Source organism: Chiloscyllium punctatum, chromosome 37 (genome assembly GCF_047496795.1).
Source record: "Chiloscyllium punctatum isolate Juve2018m chromosome 37, sChiPun1.3, whole genome shotgun sequence".
Taxonomy (NCBI): domain Eukaryota; kingdom Metazoa; phylum Chordata; class Chondrichthyes; order Orectolobiformes; family Hemiscylliidae; genus Chiloscyllium; species Chiloscyllium punctatum.
The window spans coordinates 67,726,016-67,751,937 of record NC_092775.1 but is presented as its reverse complement, the minus strand read 5'-3'; the positions used below and the strand labels follow the sequence as shown (position 1 = coordinate 67,751,937).

The following is a 25,922-nucleotide window of genomic DNA, read 5'->3' as shown; positions in this document are numbered from 1 at the left end:
GTGCCTCATGAATCAAGGATGGTAATCACGTCTACTATACTTAGACTTCAAGGGAGTTAGCCTTGTCTGCCATATCAGAGATAAGAGCAAAGACCAACTTCACCAAGAATTAGTACTGTCACGGGGATATTTTGCAATATGCCACATTTCTCCCCTGATAATAGCTCCCTCTATTGTTATTTAAGCACAGGAAATATTCTGATATCAGTGCTATTACCAAATGTGACCCACTTGCAGCAAAGTCTTGTTTTTCAAAACACCCAATTAATTAAGAAGAGGACATTTTATTTAACAGCATACATAGCAAAAAACAAGAAGGTCTTGAAATTATGCTGAGCTTGAAAAATAATTTCTTATCTTATAACAGGCACAGTTAGACCAGGATCTTGAGGGCTTTTCAAAATGTCAGTGAAACAGAGAGCTTTTAAGAAGAGTTGCAGAAAAGACAAAATGAGCTGAGGCGTGAAACAAAGTAGTGAAACTTGGCAGGATGTAATTTCCAGCTTCCTGAATATTTTATCCAGCAATAAACTCTGCTGAAAATAGGCTGCTAATGACTGTACTGACCCAGTTCAGACAAAATACCTTTTGATCTATTTGGCATCATTTGTTCTGAATGCCAAGCCTGCTTTCTCTCTATTACAATGTCAAACTATTTCTTTCTTACCCCAAATCAGCCTGGTTGAACACTCTTCTATGACCATCCTATTCTGAGATGGGACTTGAACCCAGTCCTTATGGCCCAGCAGCAAGTATACAGCTACCACTGCACCACAAAGCCCTATTCAAGCTGCATTGTAGATCAGTCCTAACCTTGATCATTTGTTGCTCTTTACCGTGTTGATTACCTCCTTTATGAGACATCATTCCTGCTGTCCTAAATCTATGTTCTCCTGCTAGCCTAGTATTTTGGAAAGGATTGCACTGGTTTTAGTGACCACCCTTGAAAAGTACTTCACTGGTTGTAAAGCAATTTTGAAATCTTAAGGTCATGAAAGTCTATATGCCATTGTTAGACCTTTTTCACTTTAACTCATTAATATCAATGATACATCCTCTGCACCATTTTGTCCTGAAGCTGAGTAGGGATTTTATTAATTCGTTTGTCATAAATCCTGCTTACTTCCTCACCAAGGATTAACCTTGTTGCTCTCCTCAGTGCTGCTTCTGGGCTTGACTGCCCTGTTTCTGTTGATGTCACTGGAACTGTTCACAATAATCCAAATACTCTAAAATAAGTGGGCAGAAATTTATGAGCAAAGGTTTATACCCTTGAATTTATGACACGCAATTCTGCCCCACAAAACTCTCATAGACCAGAGCACTGAGAGCTAAATGTTACACAGTGAGAGATGAAATAATTAATGCCAGAGATTCTTATTTAAATTCCCTTTCAGCACAGCCTCTGCCATCCATAGACATGATTCTTCTACTTCATCTTCCAAAAGCTAGTCCTTTACCACTCATTGTAGCAATTGCATATGGTAGACACCCTGGCAAGCTCACTTTGTAAGTGATTGCCTACCTCTTATGAGTTTTGCCTTCCTCAATCCCATTCCCATTAACCCACTGGTTAGCCAACCTCCAATTCAAGCCCCCATGCTAGCTGCCTTCAGAAATGCCTCACTCTCCTCTAGCACTGTCACTTTTAAAATCTCCATTATCACCCCACTGCTCATAATAAAAAGACACTCAGCCACTCTGTTCTTAACAGTATCTATCCCCTCCCTAACACCACCTTCCTTTCCAAAGTCCTTCAGCATGTTGTTGCTTTCCGGTCCATGACCACCCAACTCCACATTTAAATCTTTCCAATCAGACTGTGAATGGGCAGTAGAATGACAGGAAGATTACAAATGACATCTGTTTTGACTCTGGGTGTGGGTCACTGTTTTATCATAATTTTCAAATTTTTTTTACCTCAAATTGCATAATTAAATGCTTGGAAGGGTACACTACTGAATTTAACAGGTTTTGTGTACAGATTTGAAACTGCAGAAAATGATTTACCACCTACAACATATGTTTATCCTTGTAGTGCTCTGAGGGAATAGAGAGCTGTGTGAATATCTGTACCAACTTTTCATTGGCATCCAAACAGACATTAAAGATTTATACGACCAAAGATGGACTTCTCTTGGCTTGCATTTACAAGTTTGAAAATAAAACTAACAAAAAGCAAGTTTATTCTGACTTTCTAAAATAATTATGAGATTTGTTTCTGGAATTGATTATATGGAAAATCCAAACTCTAAATAAATTATTGGAAGTCCAGCAAGGGCAAGGTAAAACAGCGGCTCCCCACATACGCCCAACACATATCTCAAAGTGTACAAATTATTTCAGCAACTTGGGCAATGTTGTACACTGATATTTCTGTTGTCTTGTGAAGCTCATAGTAGCCTCAGTTCTGGATTTGGACTATAGAAGTGACCATGTGAGGATGTCATCGGTAGTGAAGCAGAAAGCCCACACACACAGCCAAATCATCTAATATCTGGCTGTTATATTCAGGGATCTCAAAGATGTTGACTGAATGAATGAATGATTGAGTGAGTAAATTAGAGTGTGAATGAGTGAGTGAGTTAGAGATGAGTGAGTGAATAGATTAGTGAGTGAGCGAGTGAGTGAGTTAAGGAGTCAGTGAGTGAGTGAGTAAAATGGGGAGCATCAGTGCGTGGGTGCATAAGTCATTGGACAAGTGTGTGAATGAGTGAGCAGACGTGTGAGGTAATAAGTGAATGGATGGATAGGTGTGTGGTGAGGTGAGCGGAAGAGAGACTTTGGTGAGTGGGTAGACAATGGTCTCAAGAAAGGTGGGAAATCAAATCTGAGAAGGTCAAAGCATCAGATATCTGGGTCAGCAGGGATGGTCAGTAACATTGGGCAGGGTGGTCAGTCTGGCAGGGATGGTCAGTAACATTGGGCAGGGTGGTCAGTAACATTGGGCAGGGATGGTCAGCTTCAAACTACAATGATCACACATAAAGGCTTGCGAGTTTGTAATTGTATAATTGTATTCACAATCCCAACAGAAATTCTTCTTTAGGCAATATAATTATAAGGCAGTTGGCTAAACATGTTTGAACGTTAAGTATATTGCATGTTCCACTTGAAAACGCTCACTTACTCTAACTGTACTCCACATTTTAATTTTGTTCGACTGCTTTCAAAATGTTAGTATCATTTCAAAATGGATAGTTGGGCAGTCAGTGAAAACTGCATGATGAAATTAAGTCATAGCGTTGACCTACAGTTAGGGTAATTGGTAGTTGCTATGGTCGCATTAGTGGAGTGTATTCAACATGGGGTGGAATTATTTGCCATTTGCCTGGAACTAATGAATATTATGTAGGACAACTGCATCAATCATAAGTCATTTACTTTTACACAGCAAGTTGGAAAGACATTGCTGCTTTACAAAATGAAAAATTGCCAGTTGTGATGAAATATAGAAATTTGGGCTGTTTTTAATAGAGAAAAATTAAACCCTACCCTTCATTTAAGTTTCTAGGTTGGATTGATTGAGATAACAAATGACAATGGAATCAATGGAAATATGGTAGAGCTACACATTCTTTGTTCTAGTTAGGTCCAGGCTTCTTACTGAACTTATTCCAATCTGGTTGGATCTCTTACATTAGTCAATACTTGATTTTCATATACCCAGTTGGTTCAAATAATATTAGAAAACATGCAATGTCTTCTCAAATCTGCTCATTTAATCACTACTTTCATGGACCCTCTCTTAATCCCTGAAGCACAAATACTTTCCATAATTCTTCCAAGAAAGATGAACTTGAGTTATTTTCTAATCCTGAAACTAGTTGGCTGAAGTCGTCAGGAGGCTGAAAGAACATAGCAATGCAGGTGGCATCAGGAGGTGGAGAAATTGACATTTCAGGTGTAACCCTTCTTTGAAGAAGATATCAACTTAACATTTTACAAGCCCTCCTGTTAAATTTACTCACTTACTCATCCTGTTACTCATTTGATTCTAAAAAATGATAACACATTATTTTTGGAATCATAGAATTATCTGGCACAGAAGGTAACCATTTTGTCCATTTGCCTATGCTAGTTCTTTAGAAAAGTTTAACTGGTGAGCCCTACTTGTTCTCAATTGTTCTGTAAAGTTTTATCTTTCTATTTATGTTTGAAAATTCCATTAGAAAATATAGCACTGAGGGCTAGGTACTCTTAATAGTGTCCACAAGTGCTTTCATGTACTGTGTAAGTAGTCCCAGTAATGCAATGGACATCATATTGTTTACTCAACCACACTCTCTTAGTTGGCCCAGAAAGGGGGCTATCCTTATCCATGCTATATCACTTCAAAGCTTGAAATAATCCACATAAACAAGAATGTAGTTAGTTGTCGTACAAGGAATTAAGTTATGATGCTAGTGGTCAGGGCTATCACAAACTTAGTGAGCAGCAGTGACCAGCACCATTTCTAAATGGTGCCAACTAAGATAAATTAGACTTCAAAACAAACACAGGGAAAATCAGTCCGATGGCTCAAAAGACTTCAAGATGAGGCAATACTACTGATTGCTGATGCCCCGCAAACCTCATAGCAACAGTTGACATGGAAAAATACATAAGGGAATGACACAGGCAGCATTTTAGGGCTGAAATTACACCCTAGAACAGAAGAAACGTTCAACTCTGAGGCAGAAGTACAGGCTGCATCATGGGTCAGTGGTTGCAGAAATGGTCCCAAACCCAAAATGAGCTTGTGAGCCAAATGGACATCAAGGATTTGACACATTAAAAACAGAAATCCCCTATACAAAAGGGAAATCCTTAATGATAAAATAATTCAGAATGAGAGTGGCCGTTTAAATTGGAGTTCTAATTAGGCATTATCACCATGAGCAGAGCTGAAAAAGAGGCCCATGAGAGAAAACTCATACCGAGTCACATTAAAAACAATGGGATCAGAAATGTGATGCCAAGCTGATTTAGTTTAAGAGATGGGCCACACAGAGCATAAAATAACACACCCTGGATAAAACAATTCTTGAGGCATAGAATATCTTTCAAACTGAATAGTAAGACAGAAGCTGAACAAGTAAATACATTTTTGTAAATAATTTGAAGCATAGCAGCTGATGTTATTGCTCATCAAGGGATAAGTGAAACATTAGACAAACATAAAAACGCATTGAAAACCTTTGACAACTTACTTTTACTCAGAACTAATAAAGTTCTTGAAAGGCTGAGGTTTAAAAACAGAATGCAGCATCTAAATCAACCCATAGGTGATTTCTAGATTAACAATCTCTACAGGTTAGTATAGAGTGATGATGAAGAAATCTAGGAGCAGAACAGATGAATCTCAAGAGATGGAGGCAAAACTTGACACAGGAAATGTATGGAATCCATTAATTTCTGAAGGTAGAAAGCCACAAAAGACATTGAGATAAGCAATTGCAGGGGCAGGACAGATACCAAAAATCCTTGCCCAAATTGTGGAGCAATAAAATCTCACAGGCACAAACACTCCTCAGTTTTTTAAAAATGCGACTTTTTGTTGTAAGAAAATAGATCATTTTCAGAAAGTGTGCTAAAGCCAGCCACCACTAAAGAAAAGCAAAAGGGCCGAACAAAAACTAACACAAAGTGATGAATAAGACAGAAAAGTCTCCGATAGAAAATAAAATCAATCTTTTTTTAAAAATCAATTGTGCACACCCAACGTTTTAGGAAGAAGATATTTATATGAGTGGGTATCTCACACATTTTAAGTGAGACACTGGACTAAGGTCCCAATATTATACACTGAGCCTTGGTTGATAAAACATTGTTTACTGCTAAAAGAAATTTAGCTATATAGTCCAGGTGCCATTGCAGTTAAAGTTAAGTATGTGTTACAGGCAATTCTCAAACATAGAGAGCATCAAATGTTTATAAAGCTGCCATACACTTTAGAACTGAGAATTTCCACTCCTGAATAGAAGTGCTTTATTGACCTTCAATCTCATTCAAATTGTGGAGGGGATTAAACAACAAATACTAAAAAGTTCCTTTTGGAAAGACTATCCCAATTCATTCGAAATATTAAGAACATCAAGAAACTAAATACAGCCTTACGCTGAAAGAAGTTTAAACACCTAAAGGACAATCATATCCCTCTCTAAAACAAACTGACAACAGAGAGATGGCACAAATGGGGGCTTTGACACAAAACAGACTGGTCTTCACATGTAGGTAACATTCTCAAGCCTTAATGGTATTATTTGTATTAGTGTAGACCCTAAGCAATTCGACAAGGTAGCAGGGAGAGAAATTCACGCTATGTCCATTGAAGACCAGAATCGAGGTAAACTATCCGAGGGTATAGTTTTCACAAAACTTTGCAAATATTTGTTTCTGGTAAGTACCATGGGATGAGCAATCAAGATTGCTTATAGCATTTATAACTCTATTTGCTTCAACAGATTATCATTTAGGATTGCTTCTGCTCCAGAGACTTTTTCACAAAGGGTATAAAAGATTTTATTTGTGGAGTCATACAGCATGTGGATGATATGCTGATCCATGGGGAAGCAGTTAAACTGTACAATCAGAGAATATGTGCTTATTTAAAACATTTACATTTTGGACCACAGAGCATAATTCAGAAGTGAATATTTTAGGCACTTCACAGTCAATTCTGTATTTGAGCATGTCAGAAGCTCACCAAACACAGTCTACTTTTTGTTGTAAGGTCAAAGGTAGGGGTAGAATGGCTGAGTCACTCTTGAAGACGAATTCTTACTTATACACTGCACTGTTGAATTACAGGTCCATCATATTCCAACACAGTACAGAACGAGCAGAGCTACTGATGGGCAGTCAGCTGAAGTCTCAGCTCCTAACCCTATCTAGGAAATTGGTGCAAGACTTATGCCTTTGTGATACGTTATAAACCTGGTGAAGCCGCCAAACAGGACTACTGGCATGACAAATAGCATAAGCAGTAAGTGATAGACAAAGTAAAGCAATCCCATAATCAATGGATCAGCTCTAAGCTCTGCAAACCTGCCTTATTCAGTCATGATGGTGTTGGACAATTAAGAAGCTCACTGGAGAGGAGGAGGAGGTGGATCCACAAATGTTCCCATCTTCATTGGTGGAGGAGCCCAACACAGCAGTACAAAAGGAAGCATTTACAATAATCGTCATGCAGAAGTGCCAAGTGGATCTATCTTGGACTTCTCTAGTGGTCCCCAGCATCACAAATGCCAGTCTTCAGCCAATTCAGTTGACTCCATAAGAAACAGTTGGAGGTCCTGGATATATTGGTTGACAGGCCCTGACAACATTCTAGCAATAATACTGAAGGCTTGTGCTCCAGAACTTGCTAATCCCCAGCTAAGCTGTTCCAGTACAGTTATGACACTGGCTTCTCCCCAGTAATGTCGAAAATTGCCCAGGTATGTCCTGTACACAAAAAGCATGACAAATCCAATCCAGTCAATTACTGCCCCATCTGCCTACTCTTAAACATCAGTAAAGTGATGGAAGATATCATCAACAGTTCTAACAAGCAGCACCTTCTCATCAAGTATCCACTCCCTCCACCACTGATCTTCAGTACCAACAGTGTGTACCATCTGCAACATCCATGCAGGAATTCTCCAAGGTTCCTTGGGTAGCATCGCCAAATGCACAACCACTTCCATCTAGAAGGGCAAACAAGGGTTGCAGATACATAGGAACAGCAAGTTCCAAGCCACTCAGCACCCTGAGTTGGAAGTATGTCACCGTTGCTTCAGTGTTGCTAGGTCAATATTCTGGAATTTCCTCCCTAACAATATTGTCGGTCTGCAGACAGTGTGTGGACTGCAACAGTTCAAGAAGGTAGCCCATCACCACCTTTTTAAAGCCAATTGGGAAGAGCAACAAACACAGTCAACAGTGCCCATGCCCCATGAGTGAAATCAAAAGAGTAATCCTATCACATACAGCCAGACACACATTACAGTAAGTGTTAATATGAGATGAATCTGCCAGCTAGGAGCAGGGCAAAAGTTGAGGATCAGCAATTTGAATAGAAAGGGTATGATCATCCAAGGAGATACAAATTAATGGGGATTGAACATTGCTTATACTGTCAAAGGGGCCTGTGAAAGAACAGCAGGAACCTCATCCCATCACCATTAAGGCTGAGCCATCCACAAATTATATTGGATGAACCAAATAACAAAATTGGAAACAAAGATGACCAAAAGACTGTAGATTGACCTGCAGACTGTCCAACCTTCTATGAAAAAAACTGCCATTCTTTCAAGTGTCAACATGTTTTGGAAGGATTGCAAATCTACAGATCGTCTGAATTGTAAGATCAAAGACTGGGAGGAGATGGTAGCATTGTATTCTAAATATTTAAACAAATGTATGACCGTAAAAGCGTCTCTCACTTGGGGGTGAGAGATGTTGCATACGAGTTTGAAAGGGTTAATACTTAATTGAGTGCGATAAGCATCCCCCACTGTCACAGGGAATTTGAGCAGAGTAGAGAAGGCGCTACTGAGACAGAGCAGAGGCTTGAAGCTCCTGACATTCTCTGCAATAAGGTAGGTCATAATCATGCAATCTGTATATAATCGCAGTAATGCAATAAGCTGCATATTGCTTACCTAACATGATTAGATTAGACTTACAGTGTGGAAACAGGCCCTTCAGCCCAACAAGTCCACACCGACCCGCCGAAGCACAGCCCACCCATTCTGAACCCAGGTCTCTGACACTGTGAGACAGCAGTGCTAACCACTGTGCCACCGTGCTGCCCGTGCTGTTCTAAGTTGACTAGAACGGTGACGATCCTCATGCACACAATACTCCTTTGGGCTTGAATGGACCCCACATGTATAAATCATCCTCCCCCTACCTGACAGGCACGTTAATCCAGTGTTCTACCTGATGGGAAGGCTGCCAGTGTTCTTGCCTGCTGGAAATGGAGTTAATCATGACAATGGGTGAAGTGGCATATTACCATATAGCTCACCATATAAGCGTTTGAACCAGCAGAGGGCGAGGAAGGTCTATCCACTCAGAACTTAATTCCTGTGCTGTAGGAATATCATGGGATCTCCCGGATATCAATTGGCTTGATTATCCTCCCCTCTCCACCACCTTCCCCATCGCTTTTCAGGAACGGGCTGTTCATTCGAGGGATGTTAGTTCAGTTCTTGGCTTGGCCAATAGATGGCAGTAAAGTGCTTTGAACACAACTGCCTCTGTTGTGAGACAGATGGGGTAAAATCCAAAAACAAATGTAGTTTAAGAATTACTGGTGTCTAGGTTATCTCATCTAAAAGGCAAATTTAGTTTCTGAATGTATAAAAAAGAAGAAATACTCTATGTTATTTTACAACTACAAGACAAAATGTTCAGATCATTAGGCTATCACTGAACACTGATAGCTGTGCTTTCTCCACCACGGTGACTTAGTGGTTAGCACTGCTACCTTACAGCGCTAGAGACCCAGGTTGAATTCCACCCTTGGGCAACTCTCCCTGTGTCTGCATCAGAGTCCTCCAGTTTCCTCCCACAGTCCAAAGATGTGCAGGCTATGTGGACTGACCATGCTAAATTGCCCCTAAGTGTCCAGGGATGTGCAGGCCAGGTGGGTTAGCCATGGGAAATATGGGAATAGGGTGTGAAACTCATCAGAGGGTTGGTGCAGATTTGATGGGCTGAATCAGCACAGTGGCACAGTGGTTAGCACTGCTGCCTCACAGTGCTAGAGACCCAGGCTCAATTCCTGCCTCAGGCAACTGTCTGTGTGGAGTTTGCACATTGTCTCCGTGACTGCGTGGGTTTCCTCTGGGTGCTCTGGTTTCTTTCCACAATCCAAAAAAATGTGCAGGTTAGATGAATTGGCCATGCTAAATTGCCCGTAGTGTTAGGTGAAGGGGTACATGTAAGGGAATGGGTCTGGGTGGGTTGCTCTTCGGAGGGTCAGTGTGGACTTGTTGGGCTGAAGTGCCTGTTTCCACACTGTAAGTAATCTAATCTAATCTTAATAGCCTCTTTCTGCACTGTAGAGATTCTATGATCTTCAGGAATGGCTGGTGTCAATGATCAGATTCTGGAGATTATTACCAGGCCTTTATTAGAGTTTGCGTACTGAGACATTTTGTGCTGCCTACACTGTCTCCAATCTAGCAGTGCAACAATTTGAAAATTCTTACTCATCTTCAAATCCCTCCATGATCTCAATCCCGCTTACATCTGTAACCTCTTCCAGCTATTCAAATCCTCAAGATCCCTGTCTTCCACTTTCTCACGTCCAACAGCGGTAACCGTGTCTTCAAAAATTGAGCCACGAAGCTTTGGAATTCCTCCCCTACAAGGGATCACAGAATCCCTAAAGTGTGGAAGCAGGCAATTTGAATCCACATTGACCCTCTGAAGAGCATCCCACCTAGACCCATGCCATTACCCGATCCCTGTAACCCTACGTTTTCCATGGCTAATCCACCCACCCTGAACATCCCTGAACACCATGGCAAATTCAAGTAATCTGCACATCTTTGGACTGTGGAAGGAAACCAGTGCAAAGCCACACAGACATGGGGAGAATGTGCAAACTCCACACAGACAGTCGCCTGAGGCTGGAATCGAACCTGGTGCCTGGTGCTGTGAGGCAGCAGTGCTAACCACTGAGCCATCTTCTCCGGCTTTCCAGCTCCCTCTCCCACTTTGAGACCACTCCACTAAAATCTACCTCTTTGACCAATCTATAGACTATCTGTCCCAGCTGTGTCTCAGGAGTCAACGAATATTTGATCACATTTCTCTTGGGATGTGCTTTGGGATATTTGACTATGTCAAAGTTATTTGTAGTCAGGGAAACTGATGCTATGCTTACATTTTTAAATGAAGAAGTTGAATACAAGGAGAGGAAGAGACAGAGAGAGCGAGATGGAGACAGAGAGACAGAGAGAGACAGAGAGACAGAGAGAGAGACAGAGAGAGAGAGAGAGAGAGAGAGAGACAGAGAGAGTGAGAGACAGAGGGAGAGTACCTGGTGGGAGCTCCATGCTTGTTTGTCGGTCCAGTCCTTGGAGTTTCGGATATACCACCACTGAATCTCCAGTGAGTAGGATGGTGAACCACTGCCCCTAAAAGCACAGGCCATCTCCACATCCTGCCCAGCTCTGGCTGAGACATCATGAGGGACCTCAGTAAACAGAGCTGTAAGGAAGAAATCAAACTACAGTCAGCAGGCAGTCTTTAGCTTTTTCACTTTGAGACTACAGCTTGGAAATTACTGCTGGGGTTTAGAGGGTTGCTCAAAGCATTCACAGTACACCCTTTTAACCACTATTTCAGTAGAAGTAAAGTCAATTGTTTATCATCTTCAATGAAACATCACATAGAAGACCATCATCCCAATGCTACAAGTTCACCATTTAGCATTTAATCCAGAGCTAAACATTTGCCCTGACCATATCTGCTGTATTCAATAAATGCACATGATCAATTTGATTTACTTTTCCTCGTATAAATTAGAATTATAATAACATCATCTCTACTTTTATCAATATTTCTGCAGTTAAGAAAACAACAGTTGAATTACATTGAAGAGAAGATTTAATGTCAGAGCAGAGTTAGACACATGAAGGTACAGGATTTAAGGATATCAAACTTAGGCTGCTGACAATTCTCTCCATCAACTACAAGTGAGTGCATAGGTCAGAGAAGGGTATTTGCGTGGAATTCAAGCAACTCCAAATTGAAGACACTTTTAACAATACCAGCTGGATTATTGTATACAGTTATGGGTGCCACTGTCATGTTAAGTATGTGAATACTTTGGAAGAAGTGCAAAAGTTATAAACAACAATGGTTCCAGAGTTCAGAATCTTTTATTCCAAGGGAAGATTGAAAATGCTGGGATTGTTCTCCTTGGAGAGAAGATGAAGAGGAGACCTAATAGAGGTTTTAAAAATGAGTGGATGAGGCAGAGTGGATGAGGCAGAGTGGATCCTGCTCATAAAATGAACAAGAACAAGAGGGTATAGATTTAAAAAGTGACGTGTGAAAAAAAGCAAGGGTGATGTGAGGGAAAACATTTTCGCTCAGCAAGTAGATAGGGTATGGAATACACTGCCTGTGTTGGAGGCAGGTACAATTGAGGCTTTCCAGAGGACAGTGATTTAATGTGCAATGGTCTGTAGACACAGTGAGAGATTGTGCTATGTAATGAAGCTTCTTTAATGAGCTGGAGCAATGGTCTCCTTCTGCTCCATAACAATTTTTCGATTCAAAATTTTTTTTAAAGCTAGACACTCCACACTTCAATGAACACTCGTCAATTCAGCTGACAGAAACACAGAAACACCCAGGATGTTTATCCAGGACAGGTCAGTTCCTCAATTACACCAAGCTATTACAGCAAACAATAGCAAAGTTACTGACAGACTAGTGACTTTGGATGTAGTGCATTGGAGTGGAGAGCTTTTGAATAGACTGCACCTTCTTTTTCATTTTCATTATTGGAATTGTTAAATTAATTTAAATTGATTTGAGGGTGAAATTGGCCGTACCAAATTTGCATCTGAAATCCAGATGTGGTACCAATTAGGTTGCCTATTTGCACTCAGCTGCTGTATTTCTGTTTGGACCTTGTAGTAAACTCCTGCTTACAAAACACACCTTTTGAACTAGTCTTGTTAGCTTGGAAAATACAGGTGCAAACAGCATTGAAAATTGCCATAATGTCCCATCAGATCAGTCTCGGCAACATCAACACATTTCCATGGGGCTAGGGTCATAGCGCAACACAGCCCTTCCAACCTGACCATACAAACATAGCCAGTGTCGGATTGGAGATACTGTGCCAGTTGGGTATGTTCCAAGCCTTTGGAAGTTAGCGAAGGGACCTTCATTTTAAATTTAGCAATGCTAGCCCTGACCTTCTGGTTACTGGATGACTACAATCGATGACACTAATTGACGCTAATTAAATCTGCTTCTTTCATGTTGACATACAACTAAAACTTTCTTAAGTTGAGGTAAAAGTGGCATAATGGCTTAAGATGGTGTGATCTAAAGTTACACTTTAATAAGCAAAATTTCCTCTAGAACCATGCATATACAAACTGCAAAATAAAGGTCATTTATTTTATTGACTGTTTTTTAAAAATAATTTATTCACGGAATGTGGGCATCGCTGACTAGCCCACATTTATTTCCCGTTCTTGGTTGCTCGAGAGGTTGGTGAGGAGCTCCTTCTTGAGTTGCTGCAGTCCACCAGCTATTTGGTCCACATCACAATATCACAGGATACATACAAAGACCTGTGGAAGTGATGGATCTCAGAAGAATGATAAGTAACTGCTAGGAAAAAGTGCCACTATAGAACATAGACTTCAACATGACCCATCAGGCTGAATGAACTGTTCCATACTGTAAATGCATTTTTCCAGCCTGGCATACTAAACTCTGACCATTAAAATTAAACTGAAGGAAATGTTTATCTCAGCTGATGGTGATACTGGACAAGCCAAACTCCAAGTGAGACCTTGCTTTGTAGGCCATAAGTCTTACTTTTGCAATTTGTACACCATGGTGGTCAGGTATGAAATACTTTCACAAGAGTTTGCCAATGTCCTTTTAACAAGAGTAAAGAATCACGCATAAAAGTTTAAAAAAAAGGATTAATTCATATTATATAAGACCTATTTGAAATGATCTAATTACGAATATTCAAAAACAAAAATCAACCATTTTCCCCTCAACAATAACCTCACAGAAACCTCAACATCAGAGATTGGGCACCATGGTTCCACCTGAAAGTGCCTTGTTCATTTGGCACGACTGTTACTGGTTTCTACAGATTTCTTCACACTGACTTATAAACACTTTGAGGGCAATCTAAATCCAAACTAAACTATGTCTCTCCACTTAACACAAATGATATAGAAACACAAATCCACGTTAAATTCTACATTGTATTATCCATTTGTGAACCAGAGTTTCAAATAATGATATATAAAGAACACTCATTGGAATTATTACATTCTCAGTTCTGATTTAACATAAAGAATGATGCCTGCAAAATATAACATAAGGCATGCACAGCTGCCTACAAATTCAAATCAGAAATATCAGTATCAAATATTGTTTGCAAATAATTCCACACAATCTTGGTGCAGTATGGTCCAGAATTATTTGTCACTTTTCACTGTTTATGTTCCCCTCCATTACAATTAGACAACATGTAGCTAATTTAATAAAGCCACCACCAAATTGGAGAGAAAGGACACTAAAATCAACATTGCAGACTTATTTATGACCAGTATCTTTTTTGCCCTTCACTTTTGGCCCCTCAAATGTTCAGTTTTCTGCTCGTTCATTAGTCAGGCTGCTCCATTCGAGTTTATTGATGTTTGTCAGGAAGTTCACCCTGGCCCTTGGCAAAACACTCAAACCTTTTCAAGCTTTTAGTTACAGTCAATTCCTCAAATTAAATTGGCTAGTTTCCATTAGTAGGACTCTGCGAAAAAACCCATCAATTCTTTCATACTTTGGGTTGTAATTGAAGGTTTCCTAAAGAATATAGTTTGAACTATTTTGGACTTTGGTCAATATTACTGATACAAAAAAAGGACCTGCATTTATACAATTTGTAATTTGCATTTATATACTTTTCAGGACACCAGCGTCTCGAGGGCGATACAGAATCATTTAATTACTTTTGAAATATGCTCACTGTTTTAACATAGGAAATATGGCAGTCATTTTTTATGATAAACCCCAACAAAAACACTAATCAAATCATAACCAGATCATCATCTGTTTTTGGAGGTTTTGGTTGAGGGATAAATACTGACAAGGACACAGGGAGAAATCCCCTTAACCACTTCAAAATGGCAGTAGGACCTTTCAAGTTCATCTGCGAGGGAGGTCTCAGTGTAACATCCAGTTGAAAATATTGCACCTCCAGAAGTATAGCATGCCCTCATTGCTGGATTGGATATCAGGGTTTAATTAACAGGATTGCTTTTAATTTAACATAGGAATGTGTGGGTTTAACATTTTCTATATCAATTCAGTTATCACAAATATCAATTCATTGGGACATTATATCAAATGTCCTTGCTGCCCTGACATTTCAAATTCAGTGATCTTAACCCGAACTGGAATTCAGTGACCTGGAGTCATCTTTAATTACATCCAGGATGTCCTGTTTGTCACTGTACAAGGTTGGACAGGAGTGGAATCCTTGTGTGAGATCTGAAATTTACTTTTAAAAATTTTGTGGAAATCTTAAGAATTAATTGTTAAACACCAGTAATTCTAGGCTGGTTAGAGTCCAGGCATTTTTAGTCAGTTTTATTCCTACTCACATATCACAAAATTCTAACACACTGTTTACTTGCTCCTTTTATATATACATATATATGCACATTAATTACATAACCATCACTTTCAACCTAATTTCCTTTGATCTCAGGCAAATAAAAGCTTGAATAGGTTTGAGTGTTTTGCCAAGGGCCAGGGTGAACTTCCTGAAAAACATCAATAAACTCGAATGGAGCAGCCTGACGAATGAACGAGCAGAAAACTGAACATCTGAGGGGCCAAAAGTGAAGGGCAAAAAAGATACTGGTCATAAATAAGACTGCAACGTTGATTTTGGTGTCCTTTCTCTCTAATTTGATGGTAGCTTTGTTAATTTAGCTATGTTATTTTAATTACAATCACCCCTGCCAAACCATATGGAAAATAATATTAAATGACCTTTTTCTTAATAAAACAGAGGAACATCATTTGCTACTCTCTGTACAGAACAGACATATTTGGATTGCCAATCTAAACTGAATGAACAGTCAACTCTAATTTCAACAGTAACACAGTCAAAAAGTCACTTGTTTAATGACAACACCCACTTCCAACTGAAACAATTTGCCTCAGTATGCATATTGCATAAGACTACAAATTCAAAGTGATCATTTGCTGCCTTCTTCCAATAACCAGAGTAAAACAAATGAATGGAAAGTGCCATTAGCACAGACAGTGATACTTTATACAGGCGCATCTGCATGAGGAAACATTTGAAAATAGCATGAGAAAAGCATTTTCTGCACAAGGGGCTTTTTAAAAACATTCGTGATTAAAGGAATAGAGCTGCTACTAAAGGATTTACAAACCCATTAAACCCAAGATTCCTTTGAAATCCTACTGTTGATTATCCAACCTCCAGTGAGTTTAAGAGTTTGTACTGACTTACCATTACAGGAGGCCGGTTTCACATTAAGTACAAATACTTTCAGAAACAATTATTGTCCTTCAAGTGCAGCTGATTGTCCATGAGTGTTGAATGCATCAGCCTAAAAGATGCACTTAACAAGAAATCACATGAAATGTAGATAGCATTGGACAAGTACTAATGTATCTGGTGTAACCCTAGCTGTGTGGACATACTATCAAAGAAGAATCTATTCTTTCCTCTCTTCTTAATTATAGTATATTTCAGTTCCAAAGAAGTACATTTCACACTTTACCTCATCCAAACAATAAGGTGTTCGAAGAAAAATAAAGTTTTCAATTATACACCTACATTGTGATTTTTTAGTAAATGGACTCCATGTACACATTTTTGATATTTTCTCAAGCATTCTGATGCTAGTCAGTCCTGTTAGTGGTATGAGTGACTTCTTTAGGAGTCTGGCCTTACTGGTCAATAACTGATGTTACAATAGCGAGAGCTGGTAAAGGGTAGAAGAACATGTAACAAAAAAGTTCATCTTGTGATGTAGGCTGGACTTTGTGCCTTTAATTTCTTTGAGATGAACTGATAAACACTTGAACCCAAAATTGAATTTTTAATTTATCATGCTTTTGGTATAATCCCAGAGGATCCTGACATTAATTAGACATGTGTTACTTGGGAATGTGAAGTTGTAGAAAGCTTTTGGGAGGGGCTGGATAGAAGGGGTATCTTTTCTTCCCCAATGAGCAATCATACAAAATTCCTAGTGTTATGGACCAGACCTAAATCTGGTATATCAAGGAGATAGCCTAGACCTTAACTTTTATCTGATTTAAAGACAAGTGTGAAGTGGTATGTTTGAGATACAATTCAATTGGTGACATCACTCAGCTTTAAGTAAAATACACTTTATTCTTGTCTCCAGTTAAAATATAAACAAAAAACAACTGACATAACTTTAACTCCATTGGAAGGCTTAACAGAAGAATAAATTGTTTAAATAGCAAACAGCAGCTATTCCAACATAGTAACATCTCAAACACCCTTGGCAAAGGCAAATTCAGTAAAATAGAATGTCTCACACATGTTCCTGGCAACAGAGAGAGAGACCACCTCCAAACAGACCCACCATCAGAGATATATTTCCCTCCCACCCCAATCCACATTCCATAACTACTCCCCCCCGTGACTAGTTCGTCAGGTCCATGCCTCACAACAACCCACCCTCCCCTCCCGGTACTTTTCCCTGTCATTGCAGGAATTGCAAAACCTCCGCCCACACCTCCCCCCTCATCTCCATCCCAGACCCCATAGGAGCCTTCCACATCGATCAAAGTTTCCTCTGCATTTCCACACGTCATTTGCTGTATCCATTGCTCCTGATGTGGTCTCCCCTACATTGGTGAGACAGGATGCCTACTTGCAGAGAGCTTTAGAGAACATCTACAGGACACCTACACCAACAAACCCCACCACCCTGTGGCCGAACACATCAACTCTCTGTCCCACTCCACTGAGGACATACAGGTCCTGGGCCTCCTCCGTTGCCTCCTCCTTACCACCCGCTTGGAGGAAGAATACCTCATCATCTGCTTTGGGACCCTCCAACCGTTTGGCATCAATGTGGATTTCAGCAGTTTCCTCATTTCCCCTCCCCCCCACCTTATTCCAGTTCCAACCTTCCAGCTCAGCACCATCCTCATGACCTGTCCTACCTGTCCATCTTCCTTCCCACCTATCTGCTCCACCCTCCTCTCCGACTTATCACCATTACCCCCACCTCCATCCCCCATTGCACTCTCAGCTACCTTGTCCCCAGCCCCACTCTCCTCCCATTTATCTTTCTACCCCCAAGGCTCCCAACCTCACTCCTGATGAAAGGCTTTTGCCCATAACGTCGATTTTCCTGCTCCTTGGGTGCTGCCTGACCTGCTGTGCTTTTCCAGCACCACACTCTCCATTATCTGCAGTTCTCACTTTCATCTAGCAGAGAGAGAATGCAAGCTTTTAGGTGTAACAAGGAGAAACTTCTGGTAGAGAAAGAAGGGGACAGCTTCTACAGCCAACTTCAAATGCTCAACAACAACTGAAAGATCAACTAAAACCTTGGTTCTGTGGGAACCTGACTCCACCCATTCATTCTACTTCTATTATTCTATATTTTAAAAAAAAACTAGGCCTCACAAGCTGTTTACTTTAGTGGATTGGACCAGACAACTGATCACCTATAGTTCAAAACCTCTCTTAAAAAAAAACGACAAAATATCAAAGCTATAATGTTGTCACACTAGGAAAATCTAATAATGCAAGGATGGAGAAATATCCAAGGATAAAAGGCTGATAAAAACTTGAAAATAAAATAGGACAGCGAGTCAGGTCTTTAGCATGAGGTTTTTGTCTGGTATCATTGTAGCCCTGTACCTTCTGCCATATGACAATGGCAAACCATCACTGAAAACAGCCAAGAAAATGCCTCAGGATGGTATCAGCACAAATAACTTGGTGCAGATGGGAACTTCTGTCAAAGAACGAATGCTCTTTCACTCAGTAAGGGAGTTACTGAGGCATCCATGTGCCATCCAGTGAAATCCACAGATATATAAAGCTTAGTAATATTAAATTGGAGCGTGAATAATGAAAAGGAAGGAAATAGAAAATAGGGAAATAAAAAAGGAGAAATTAAGCATCCTACGGTTATGTGAAGCATAATAGTTTGGCGGCTGGGACCTCAGAAGACTCTAAATGCAACCTGACACAAAAGAAGAAGAATAAAGGAAGAGAAACAACCACCTGACAAAGGAGCAATGCTCTGAAAGCTCGTGCTTCCAATTAAACCTGTTGGACTATAACCTAGTGTTGTGTGAATTTAACTTGGAACACTGAGTGGTAGTGTTAGAAGCTGTTAACTATGTGAGTGAATAGACTGATGCTAGTGAACCTCAAGGGGCAAAAGAGTGGACATTACCATCAATTATGATCCCGGCCATGGCAATATTAGACAAGACAGATTTCAGAAAGAAATCTGCTTGATAAACATAAGTTTTATTTTGCAGTTTGGCTACTACAGCAGTCAGTCAATAAACAATTTCACAAGATGCTGCCAATGTACTTACAGCAAGATAACCTACATTTATTACAAAAGAAAAAAATTAAAAACAAACCTATATTTAAATGACGGTTTGGAAAGATATTATGTTAAAGAGCAAAACAAAATATTCAACCCTTTTCTCCAATAATATCCTTACGGACATTCAACCCCAGTGAAATATCACTCCCATCTTCACATTCATTAGATTTGATTGTCTCAATCTCTGCTGAAGATAGACAGACATAGGTTAACTCACTGACTTTTCTTATTGAACTCTTAAAAGCAAAGTCCTTTCAAATTATTTTGACCATTTTCAGGCTGATCAATGACATGTCTGTTGTTAATGATTCCTTCTTTTGAATTGGATCTGCTTGTGGTCCCTCTGCAGATTTTAATTCCTAAATTAATGTGCACTTCATTAACTGTCTCATCACAGTCGCATAGCTCGTGATTTCTTTAAAATACAGTTTTGGCCCTCTGCTAAAAAAGGCTTCTGATCCTTAAAACATATTTTCACAGAACTGAAAGCAAACATCCATTTACCTCGACATTAGATCTAAATTTTCTATTATAATTGTATCATTCATTTCATTCACTAAAGAACTAATCAAACAAGAGAATGAAAAGAGCTATGCGATCACAGTGGGCAGCAATGCTGCCTCACAGCACCAGGGACCCAGGTTAGTTTCCCTCTTCAGCCTGTGTGGAGTTTGCATTTCTCCCAGTGTCTGCACGGATTTCTTCGGGTGCTCCGATTCTCCCCCTACAATCCAAAGACGTGCAGGTCAGGTCAATTGGCCGTGCTAAATTGCCCAGTGTGTTAGATGCATTAATCAGGGCTAAATATAGGGCAGGGGAATGGGTCTGGGTGGGTTACTCTTTGGAGGGTTGGTGTGAACTTGTTGGGCCAAAGGGCCTGTTTTCACACTGTAGGAATCTAATCTTTATGCGAGTTGAGAATAGTGGTGTTGGATAAGTAAGAGATATCAGAGAAATAAAGAACATTTGGATTTGGAAAAAGAATCAGGCCTTAATGACCTCAATGTTGCAAAAGGTGAAGAATGGTATCGATGAGGTGAAGGATAACATCAGCTTGGTTTACAGATGAGATAGCACTGAGTAGCAAGCTCAACTGAGGCATTACAAGAACTAGCAGGTGCATTGTTAATGATAGTCACGAATACTGGAATGAAAATGAACATCAATAAACCCAAGGGGGGGGGGGGGGGGGGGTGATGGAGGAAGGGATTAGAACAAGTGTAGGAATCCAAGTATTTATTGAGGCTAATATCTGCAGATGGAAGATGCAACAAAGAAATAAGAACAAGGATAGCAATGGGAAAGGTTGTTTTAGTCAGAGATAGCCACTAACTCGCTTTGAGAGTTTAGAGTAGAATAAAAAAGTTATATGGTAAAAGCAACAAATGATGTTGTCCTGGGGAGAGTGAACAAACAAAGCAATTGGCTGAAATTCATTAGGAAAAGGCAGAGGGAAGGGGGCAAGAGGTCATGGATTTGTCTGAAGTGTCATAGAGGAAACACTTTGAAGGAAAGGAATATCAACACTCAACAGTGTGAAAATCAACTGAGGCTATTGGAAAATGAAAAGAGCTGCACAGGACAAATAGACATCAGGAAAAAGGTGGGCCATGGGCTGTCTTCAGGCACAGCACATATGATGCTTATAATGATAACAATGAAAATATGACTGAGTACTGAAGCCACCAATCAACTGAACTAATGTCTCACAGAATAGATACCAACCCACAGGTTAATGTAGGCAGGAAATTGACATTTCATTTCTTTCTCTAGCTGTGAAAGCTTCATTCAACTTAGACAGGTATAGAATTTCCATGATCAAAACATACCACTCTTAAAGTGTCAAGACAAACCCCTTTCATTAAAATCAAAAGGATAATGAATGTTAATTAAATTAGTCAAACTTTTTGTTTTTTTATTTTGTCAGCTTCTAAACTCAAGACTTACATTATATTCTTGCTCCCCTCTCTATTACATTCTATTACATTGAACAGAGTATGTCTAAAAATGGCAGTTACTATTAAATTAGATGCTCTTTAATGATCTTAAATCATTAGATATCACAACTTTTGGCGTCTAATTTATTCCCAACACTCAGTTGAGCAGACAAAAGATGAGCCACTTGAATGGTGATGATTTAATTTGAAATATAACAAAAGATATGAATGACATCACTTCTGGAAGAAGCTAGAGTTGAGTAACATAATTTGTCTCTCACCATGACACATGAGACTTCACGCTAAAATTACATCATGGTCTGAGTGACATCTGATCGAGACTGGAGATATTTGCAACACATCATCATTTGTTGAACAGTGTTGCATGAGAGTCACTAAGGCTGGCTATTCAAAAAGAGGTAACAATATTTCATTCTCTTTCCAGAGAGAAGCAGTAGGAGCAGATAACTTGGCTTTGCTGGGATTGCAAGGCAGCCCCTAGTGCAGGATCTTATTGGCTGCAGGTACATCACTTTGTCGTGCCCAATGTTAACTTTAAGCTGTACCGAAGCATCAAGAAATCCCATTCCCTTTGCTTCCAGTTGGCAAATAATCATAGGCAATGTGTCATGCATCTTGCCCACTATCTTCACAGTAGTCATGATATCATTGTTTTGCAGCAGTTCCACTGTGTCACCTACATTTCTATCACCACGGGAAATGAAAGGTGACTATTGGTTGACAACGGCTGACCACATGGCTGACTATATGGGTAATCCATGCACACTTGAGTAGTATACATACGTTAACAGCAATGTGGCTTTTAATACGTTATTGATACATCACTAGAGTAAACAATTCATTCATCCTCTGAATTGCTGTGGAGGTGCCCCTTTAGCAACTGGCAGAGCAGATGTCAAGACTCATGGTGGTCTGTTGCATGTTGCACATCATCTCAATCATTATGGGATAGCTCCTACCACCAGCTATATGCTGAGCTGCTAAAGAACAGAGGTCTGAGGAAGAAGAGGCAGGGCTGAGGCACCATAGATAGCACCTTTCAGTCCAAGTTCTCTGCAAAGAATTCACCTAATAGTGACACTGGAAACCACAAATTTAATTCAAATTCACCAAGAGTCTCAAACCTTACCTTTCCTCTATCACCAACCATCACAGCATCCATTTGGTTACAATGTAAAAAGCCAATGTAATATAATCATCTAAAACCAAATGTATAAATCAAACCAAACTATATTACTGACAAAAGTCAGCTCATCACCCATGTGCATATTCTTAATGTTTGTCTTCTGTGTGCTATTTGTCTGTCCTGGTGCTCCCCTGCAGTGCTCTAAGCTGCAACATGGCTAATGGAATGCTGCTGACTATAAATGGACAAAACTGTAGATGGTCAACAGTTCACCACCAAGTTGAGCACCATTTTCACTCAGGAAAGTGTATGCTACCAGCTCTGTGCCATGTTAACGCTGAATGTTCTGGTAGGCTTCCCAAGGAACCAAGCATTTGTTTATGCATGTCTATTAACTTTGTCATGGAGAATTCAGCACCAGGATGCTGTGCTAAGTCCTTCGTTGCTAGTGCAGTTATAAAATCTGTTTCTTGAAGTGGTTAAGATAGTTGAATGGCTGGCATCAGGTAAAAGCTGTGAGGTGTGAACCTCAGTCTGTGAGGATGAGTTGAACCATGTGTATTTTAGATAGTTGTTTGGTAGTACAGAATTCGAGTGTCGGTGAAAATAAAACTTAATCGAAACTTTTCGTCTTGTGCTCATTAGGACAATTCACAAGAATACTGATTCAAGGGCAAAGCCAATATCACATGAGAGGAATGTGCTACTTGAGTGAAAAATGAATTCTGATTAATAGAGGCATTGCCATGAATGCTGTTGACTGCCAAGCCTCCTTTAAATTTTAAACCAAGTAGGTTGACTTTAATTGGTCAGGACATTTCCTGGGAAGTGAACCAGCAAATGGCTATCACCTATTTTGTGATTGAACAGGTGCAATGCATGCAGATGTTCCTTCTGTCTATATATAGAGAGAGAGCTTTCAGTACACGCAAGTACCACACAGTGTGGATGTCAGTATAATTCCTTATATATCCAGCAAATATTATCCAATTACAGAATCATATCTAATATTAGACACTGTTGTGCACTTAGCATGTGCAGACTGGCTGGGTACAATTGATATCACAAACTGACATTCAACTCTTCTGTAAGGTCATTGAACTTCTTACAGAAGTGCATCCAGGTTCTTGGGTTTGAATCCTGGCACTGGGCTATATTGTCTCTGGTCCAATATCCTTTGAAGCATATGCCTGCTGTACCTTCTAGTCCTTGAGGATAGGGTTCACCTCTCCTTTTTCACACTGCCTCCACCAAGGCCTTACTGTTATGTTGGAAAACACTGGAACCCACAATCTCCCATGTTGTGCTATTCTTCATTATCTCCCAGGTCCATTCACTTCCTGCATGAATGCCAGCACTTGCCTCTGTCACAATGCAACTCCCGTTAAAATATGAGGACTGACTTTGATTGGTGCAGAAAATGTGTTGCTGGTAAAGCGCAGCAGGTCAGGCAGCATCCAAGGAGCAGGAGAATCAACATTTCGGGCATGAGCCCTTCTTCAGGAATGAGGAAAGTGTGCCAAGCAGGCGAAGATAAAAGGTAGGGAGGAGGATTTGGGGGAGGGGCGTTGGAAATGCGATAGGTGGAAGGAGGTTAAGGTGAGGGTGATAAGGTGATGGTGATGGGCCGGGAGCCGGGGGGGGGCGGGGGGGGGGGGGGGGGGTGGTGAGGTGGAGAGGTCAGGACGAACACTGCAGGTTAGGAAGGTGGTGTTGAGTTCGAGGGTTGGGACTGAGACAAGGTGGGGGGAGGGGAAATGAGGAAACTGGAGAAATCTGAGTTCATCGCTTGTGGTTGGAGAGTAATTGGTGCAAACAAGTTAACATTTTTGGACAGAGAAAGCTAACATTTTGAGTCTAGATGACTTTACCTTAGACTCGAAACGTTAGCTTGCTCTCTCTCCATGGATGCTGCCTGACCTGCTTTGATTTCCAGCATTTTTTGTTTTCAGTACAGATTCCAGCATCCGTAGTATTTTGCTCAATTAAACTTTGGAATCTGTGCTGGTGCACACAGTCAATGAATTGTACAGTTGATGATAGCAGGGCAGCTCAAAAGCAGGAAGCTGCCTATGTTGTATTGTAGGGCATTGACTAACTGCACATCACAATTCCATTGTCCATTTTAGGGGCCACCCAATTTAGCCTTTGCGTAATTTAGTTAACAGACTCCTAATACAATCAATAAGCAAATCATTGACCTATCTCCACGCTAAAATAGAGAAGAAAAAAGAAATTCTTACAAACATATTAAACATTTATCCTCTCATAATTACAAGGATTGAGTCTTTAACAGTTTACTGACAAGTACAGGGATTTGGAATGCAGCCCAAAAAGAGCTAGCAAATTAGATTGCAATAGATAAAATTATTTAATGATACCTTTTAGACGCATTTGTTATTGAATTAGATCCATTTATGGGACATCCTATTATATCCCCAGTGTGTTATATTTCTTTGCTGCTAAGAAGATCCTTTCAGCAGCCTACAATTCCAAGGAGGAGGTAGCTCAGCTGCAGAATTTACAGTTTGCTCCTTCACATTCCATCCTGTCGTTCTATTAACTCCATTCCTAAATCCATTGATTTACAATATTATGCCAACTATTAATACTTCTCTTCATTTCTGTCTGTGGCAGTAGCATTAAATGGTGCCTTTACAAGTATCTAAGTCTTTAAATTCTCCCAATGTACAGAGTGGGTAACAAGTAATAGAAGCAAAATCAAAGTATGTCTCAGCCACACAGACTCTAATCACTGTCTGTTGCACTTCACAATACCAGCAATAATGGAAAAAGCAGGGTCAAATTCAAACTTGGGATTACATTCAATACTGTTCACATATTCTGATTTCAATCGTTTTAAACCCAGTTTTACATGATGTCTCAGTCCACCCCAAGATTAGTCAATCTCATTCATCAAGCAAGCTGCTTTACTGACTTGGACAACCACTTCAACAACCTTCCTAAAGAAAGAGGTTAGCTGTATTTGGATATGGAATTAAACGATTCATTGATCTAGTGAGAAGTTGCAAGCATTTTCACAGTTGTAACCATCGGAGTCTCCCCCACACACAGGAGGAACAAATAGATCTAATTAGCAATGATGGGGAAAAAGCCATTGACAATTTATATCAGAAATGTGTGTCCCCCAAACTTAGACCTGTCCAACACAAACATGTCAAGCACCTTCTGAAATCAGTATTATCACATGAACACTTTTACCAGCTCAAGAGTCACCAATACTGCAACTCCAGAAAATTTCCTTGGTTATATCAAAATTATGAATGCCTGTGCGCCAAAAGTAAATCATGAATATAAGTGACGCACAGAGAAAATCCTCTCCAAGTGCCCTAAATATCCACAGAGGGTGCCAGGTGGTTTACTGAATCTCTGAGCCTCCTTCAACATTTGAGATTAGACAGCAAGCTAAACATTGCAGTTCCTCTATAACATGATCATGTTTCCTGGGTAACAACTGCTCTAGCAGCAAAT

General features: G+C 40.0%; 1 protein-coding gene across 1 annotated transcript in view; it reads right to left on the bottom strand.

The window, feature by feature from the left end:
* Positions 1-25,922, bottom strand: part of LOC140463179 (V-set and transmembrane domain-containing protein 2-like protein) — an 88,502-nt gene that overhangs the window by 24,608 nt on the left and 37,972 nt on the right. The window contains exon 2 of the mRNA XM_072556960.1: positions 11,024-11,193. Coding sequence (XP_072413061.1) covers positions 11,024-11,193 — 170 coding nt within the window. The remainder of the gene's footprint in view (positions 1-11,023; positions 11,194-25,922) is intronic.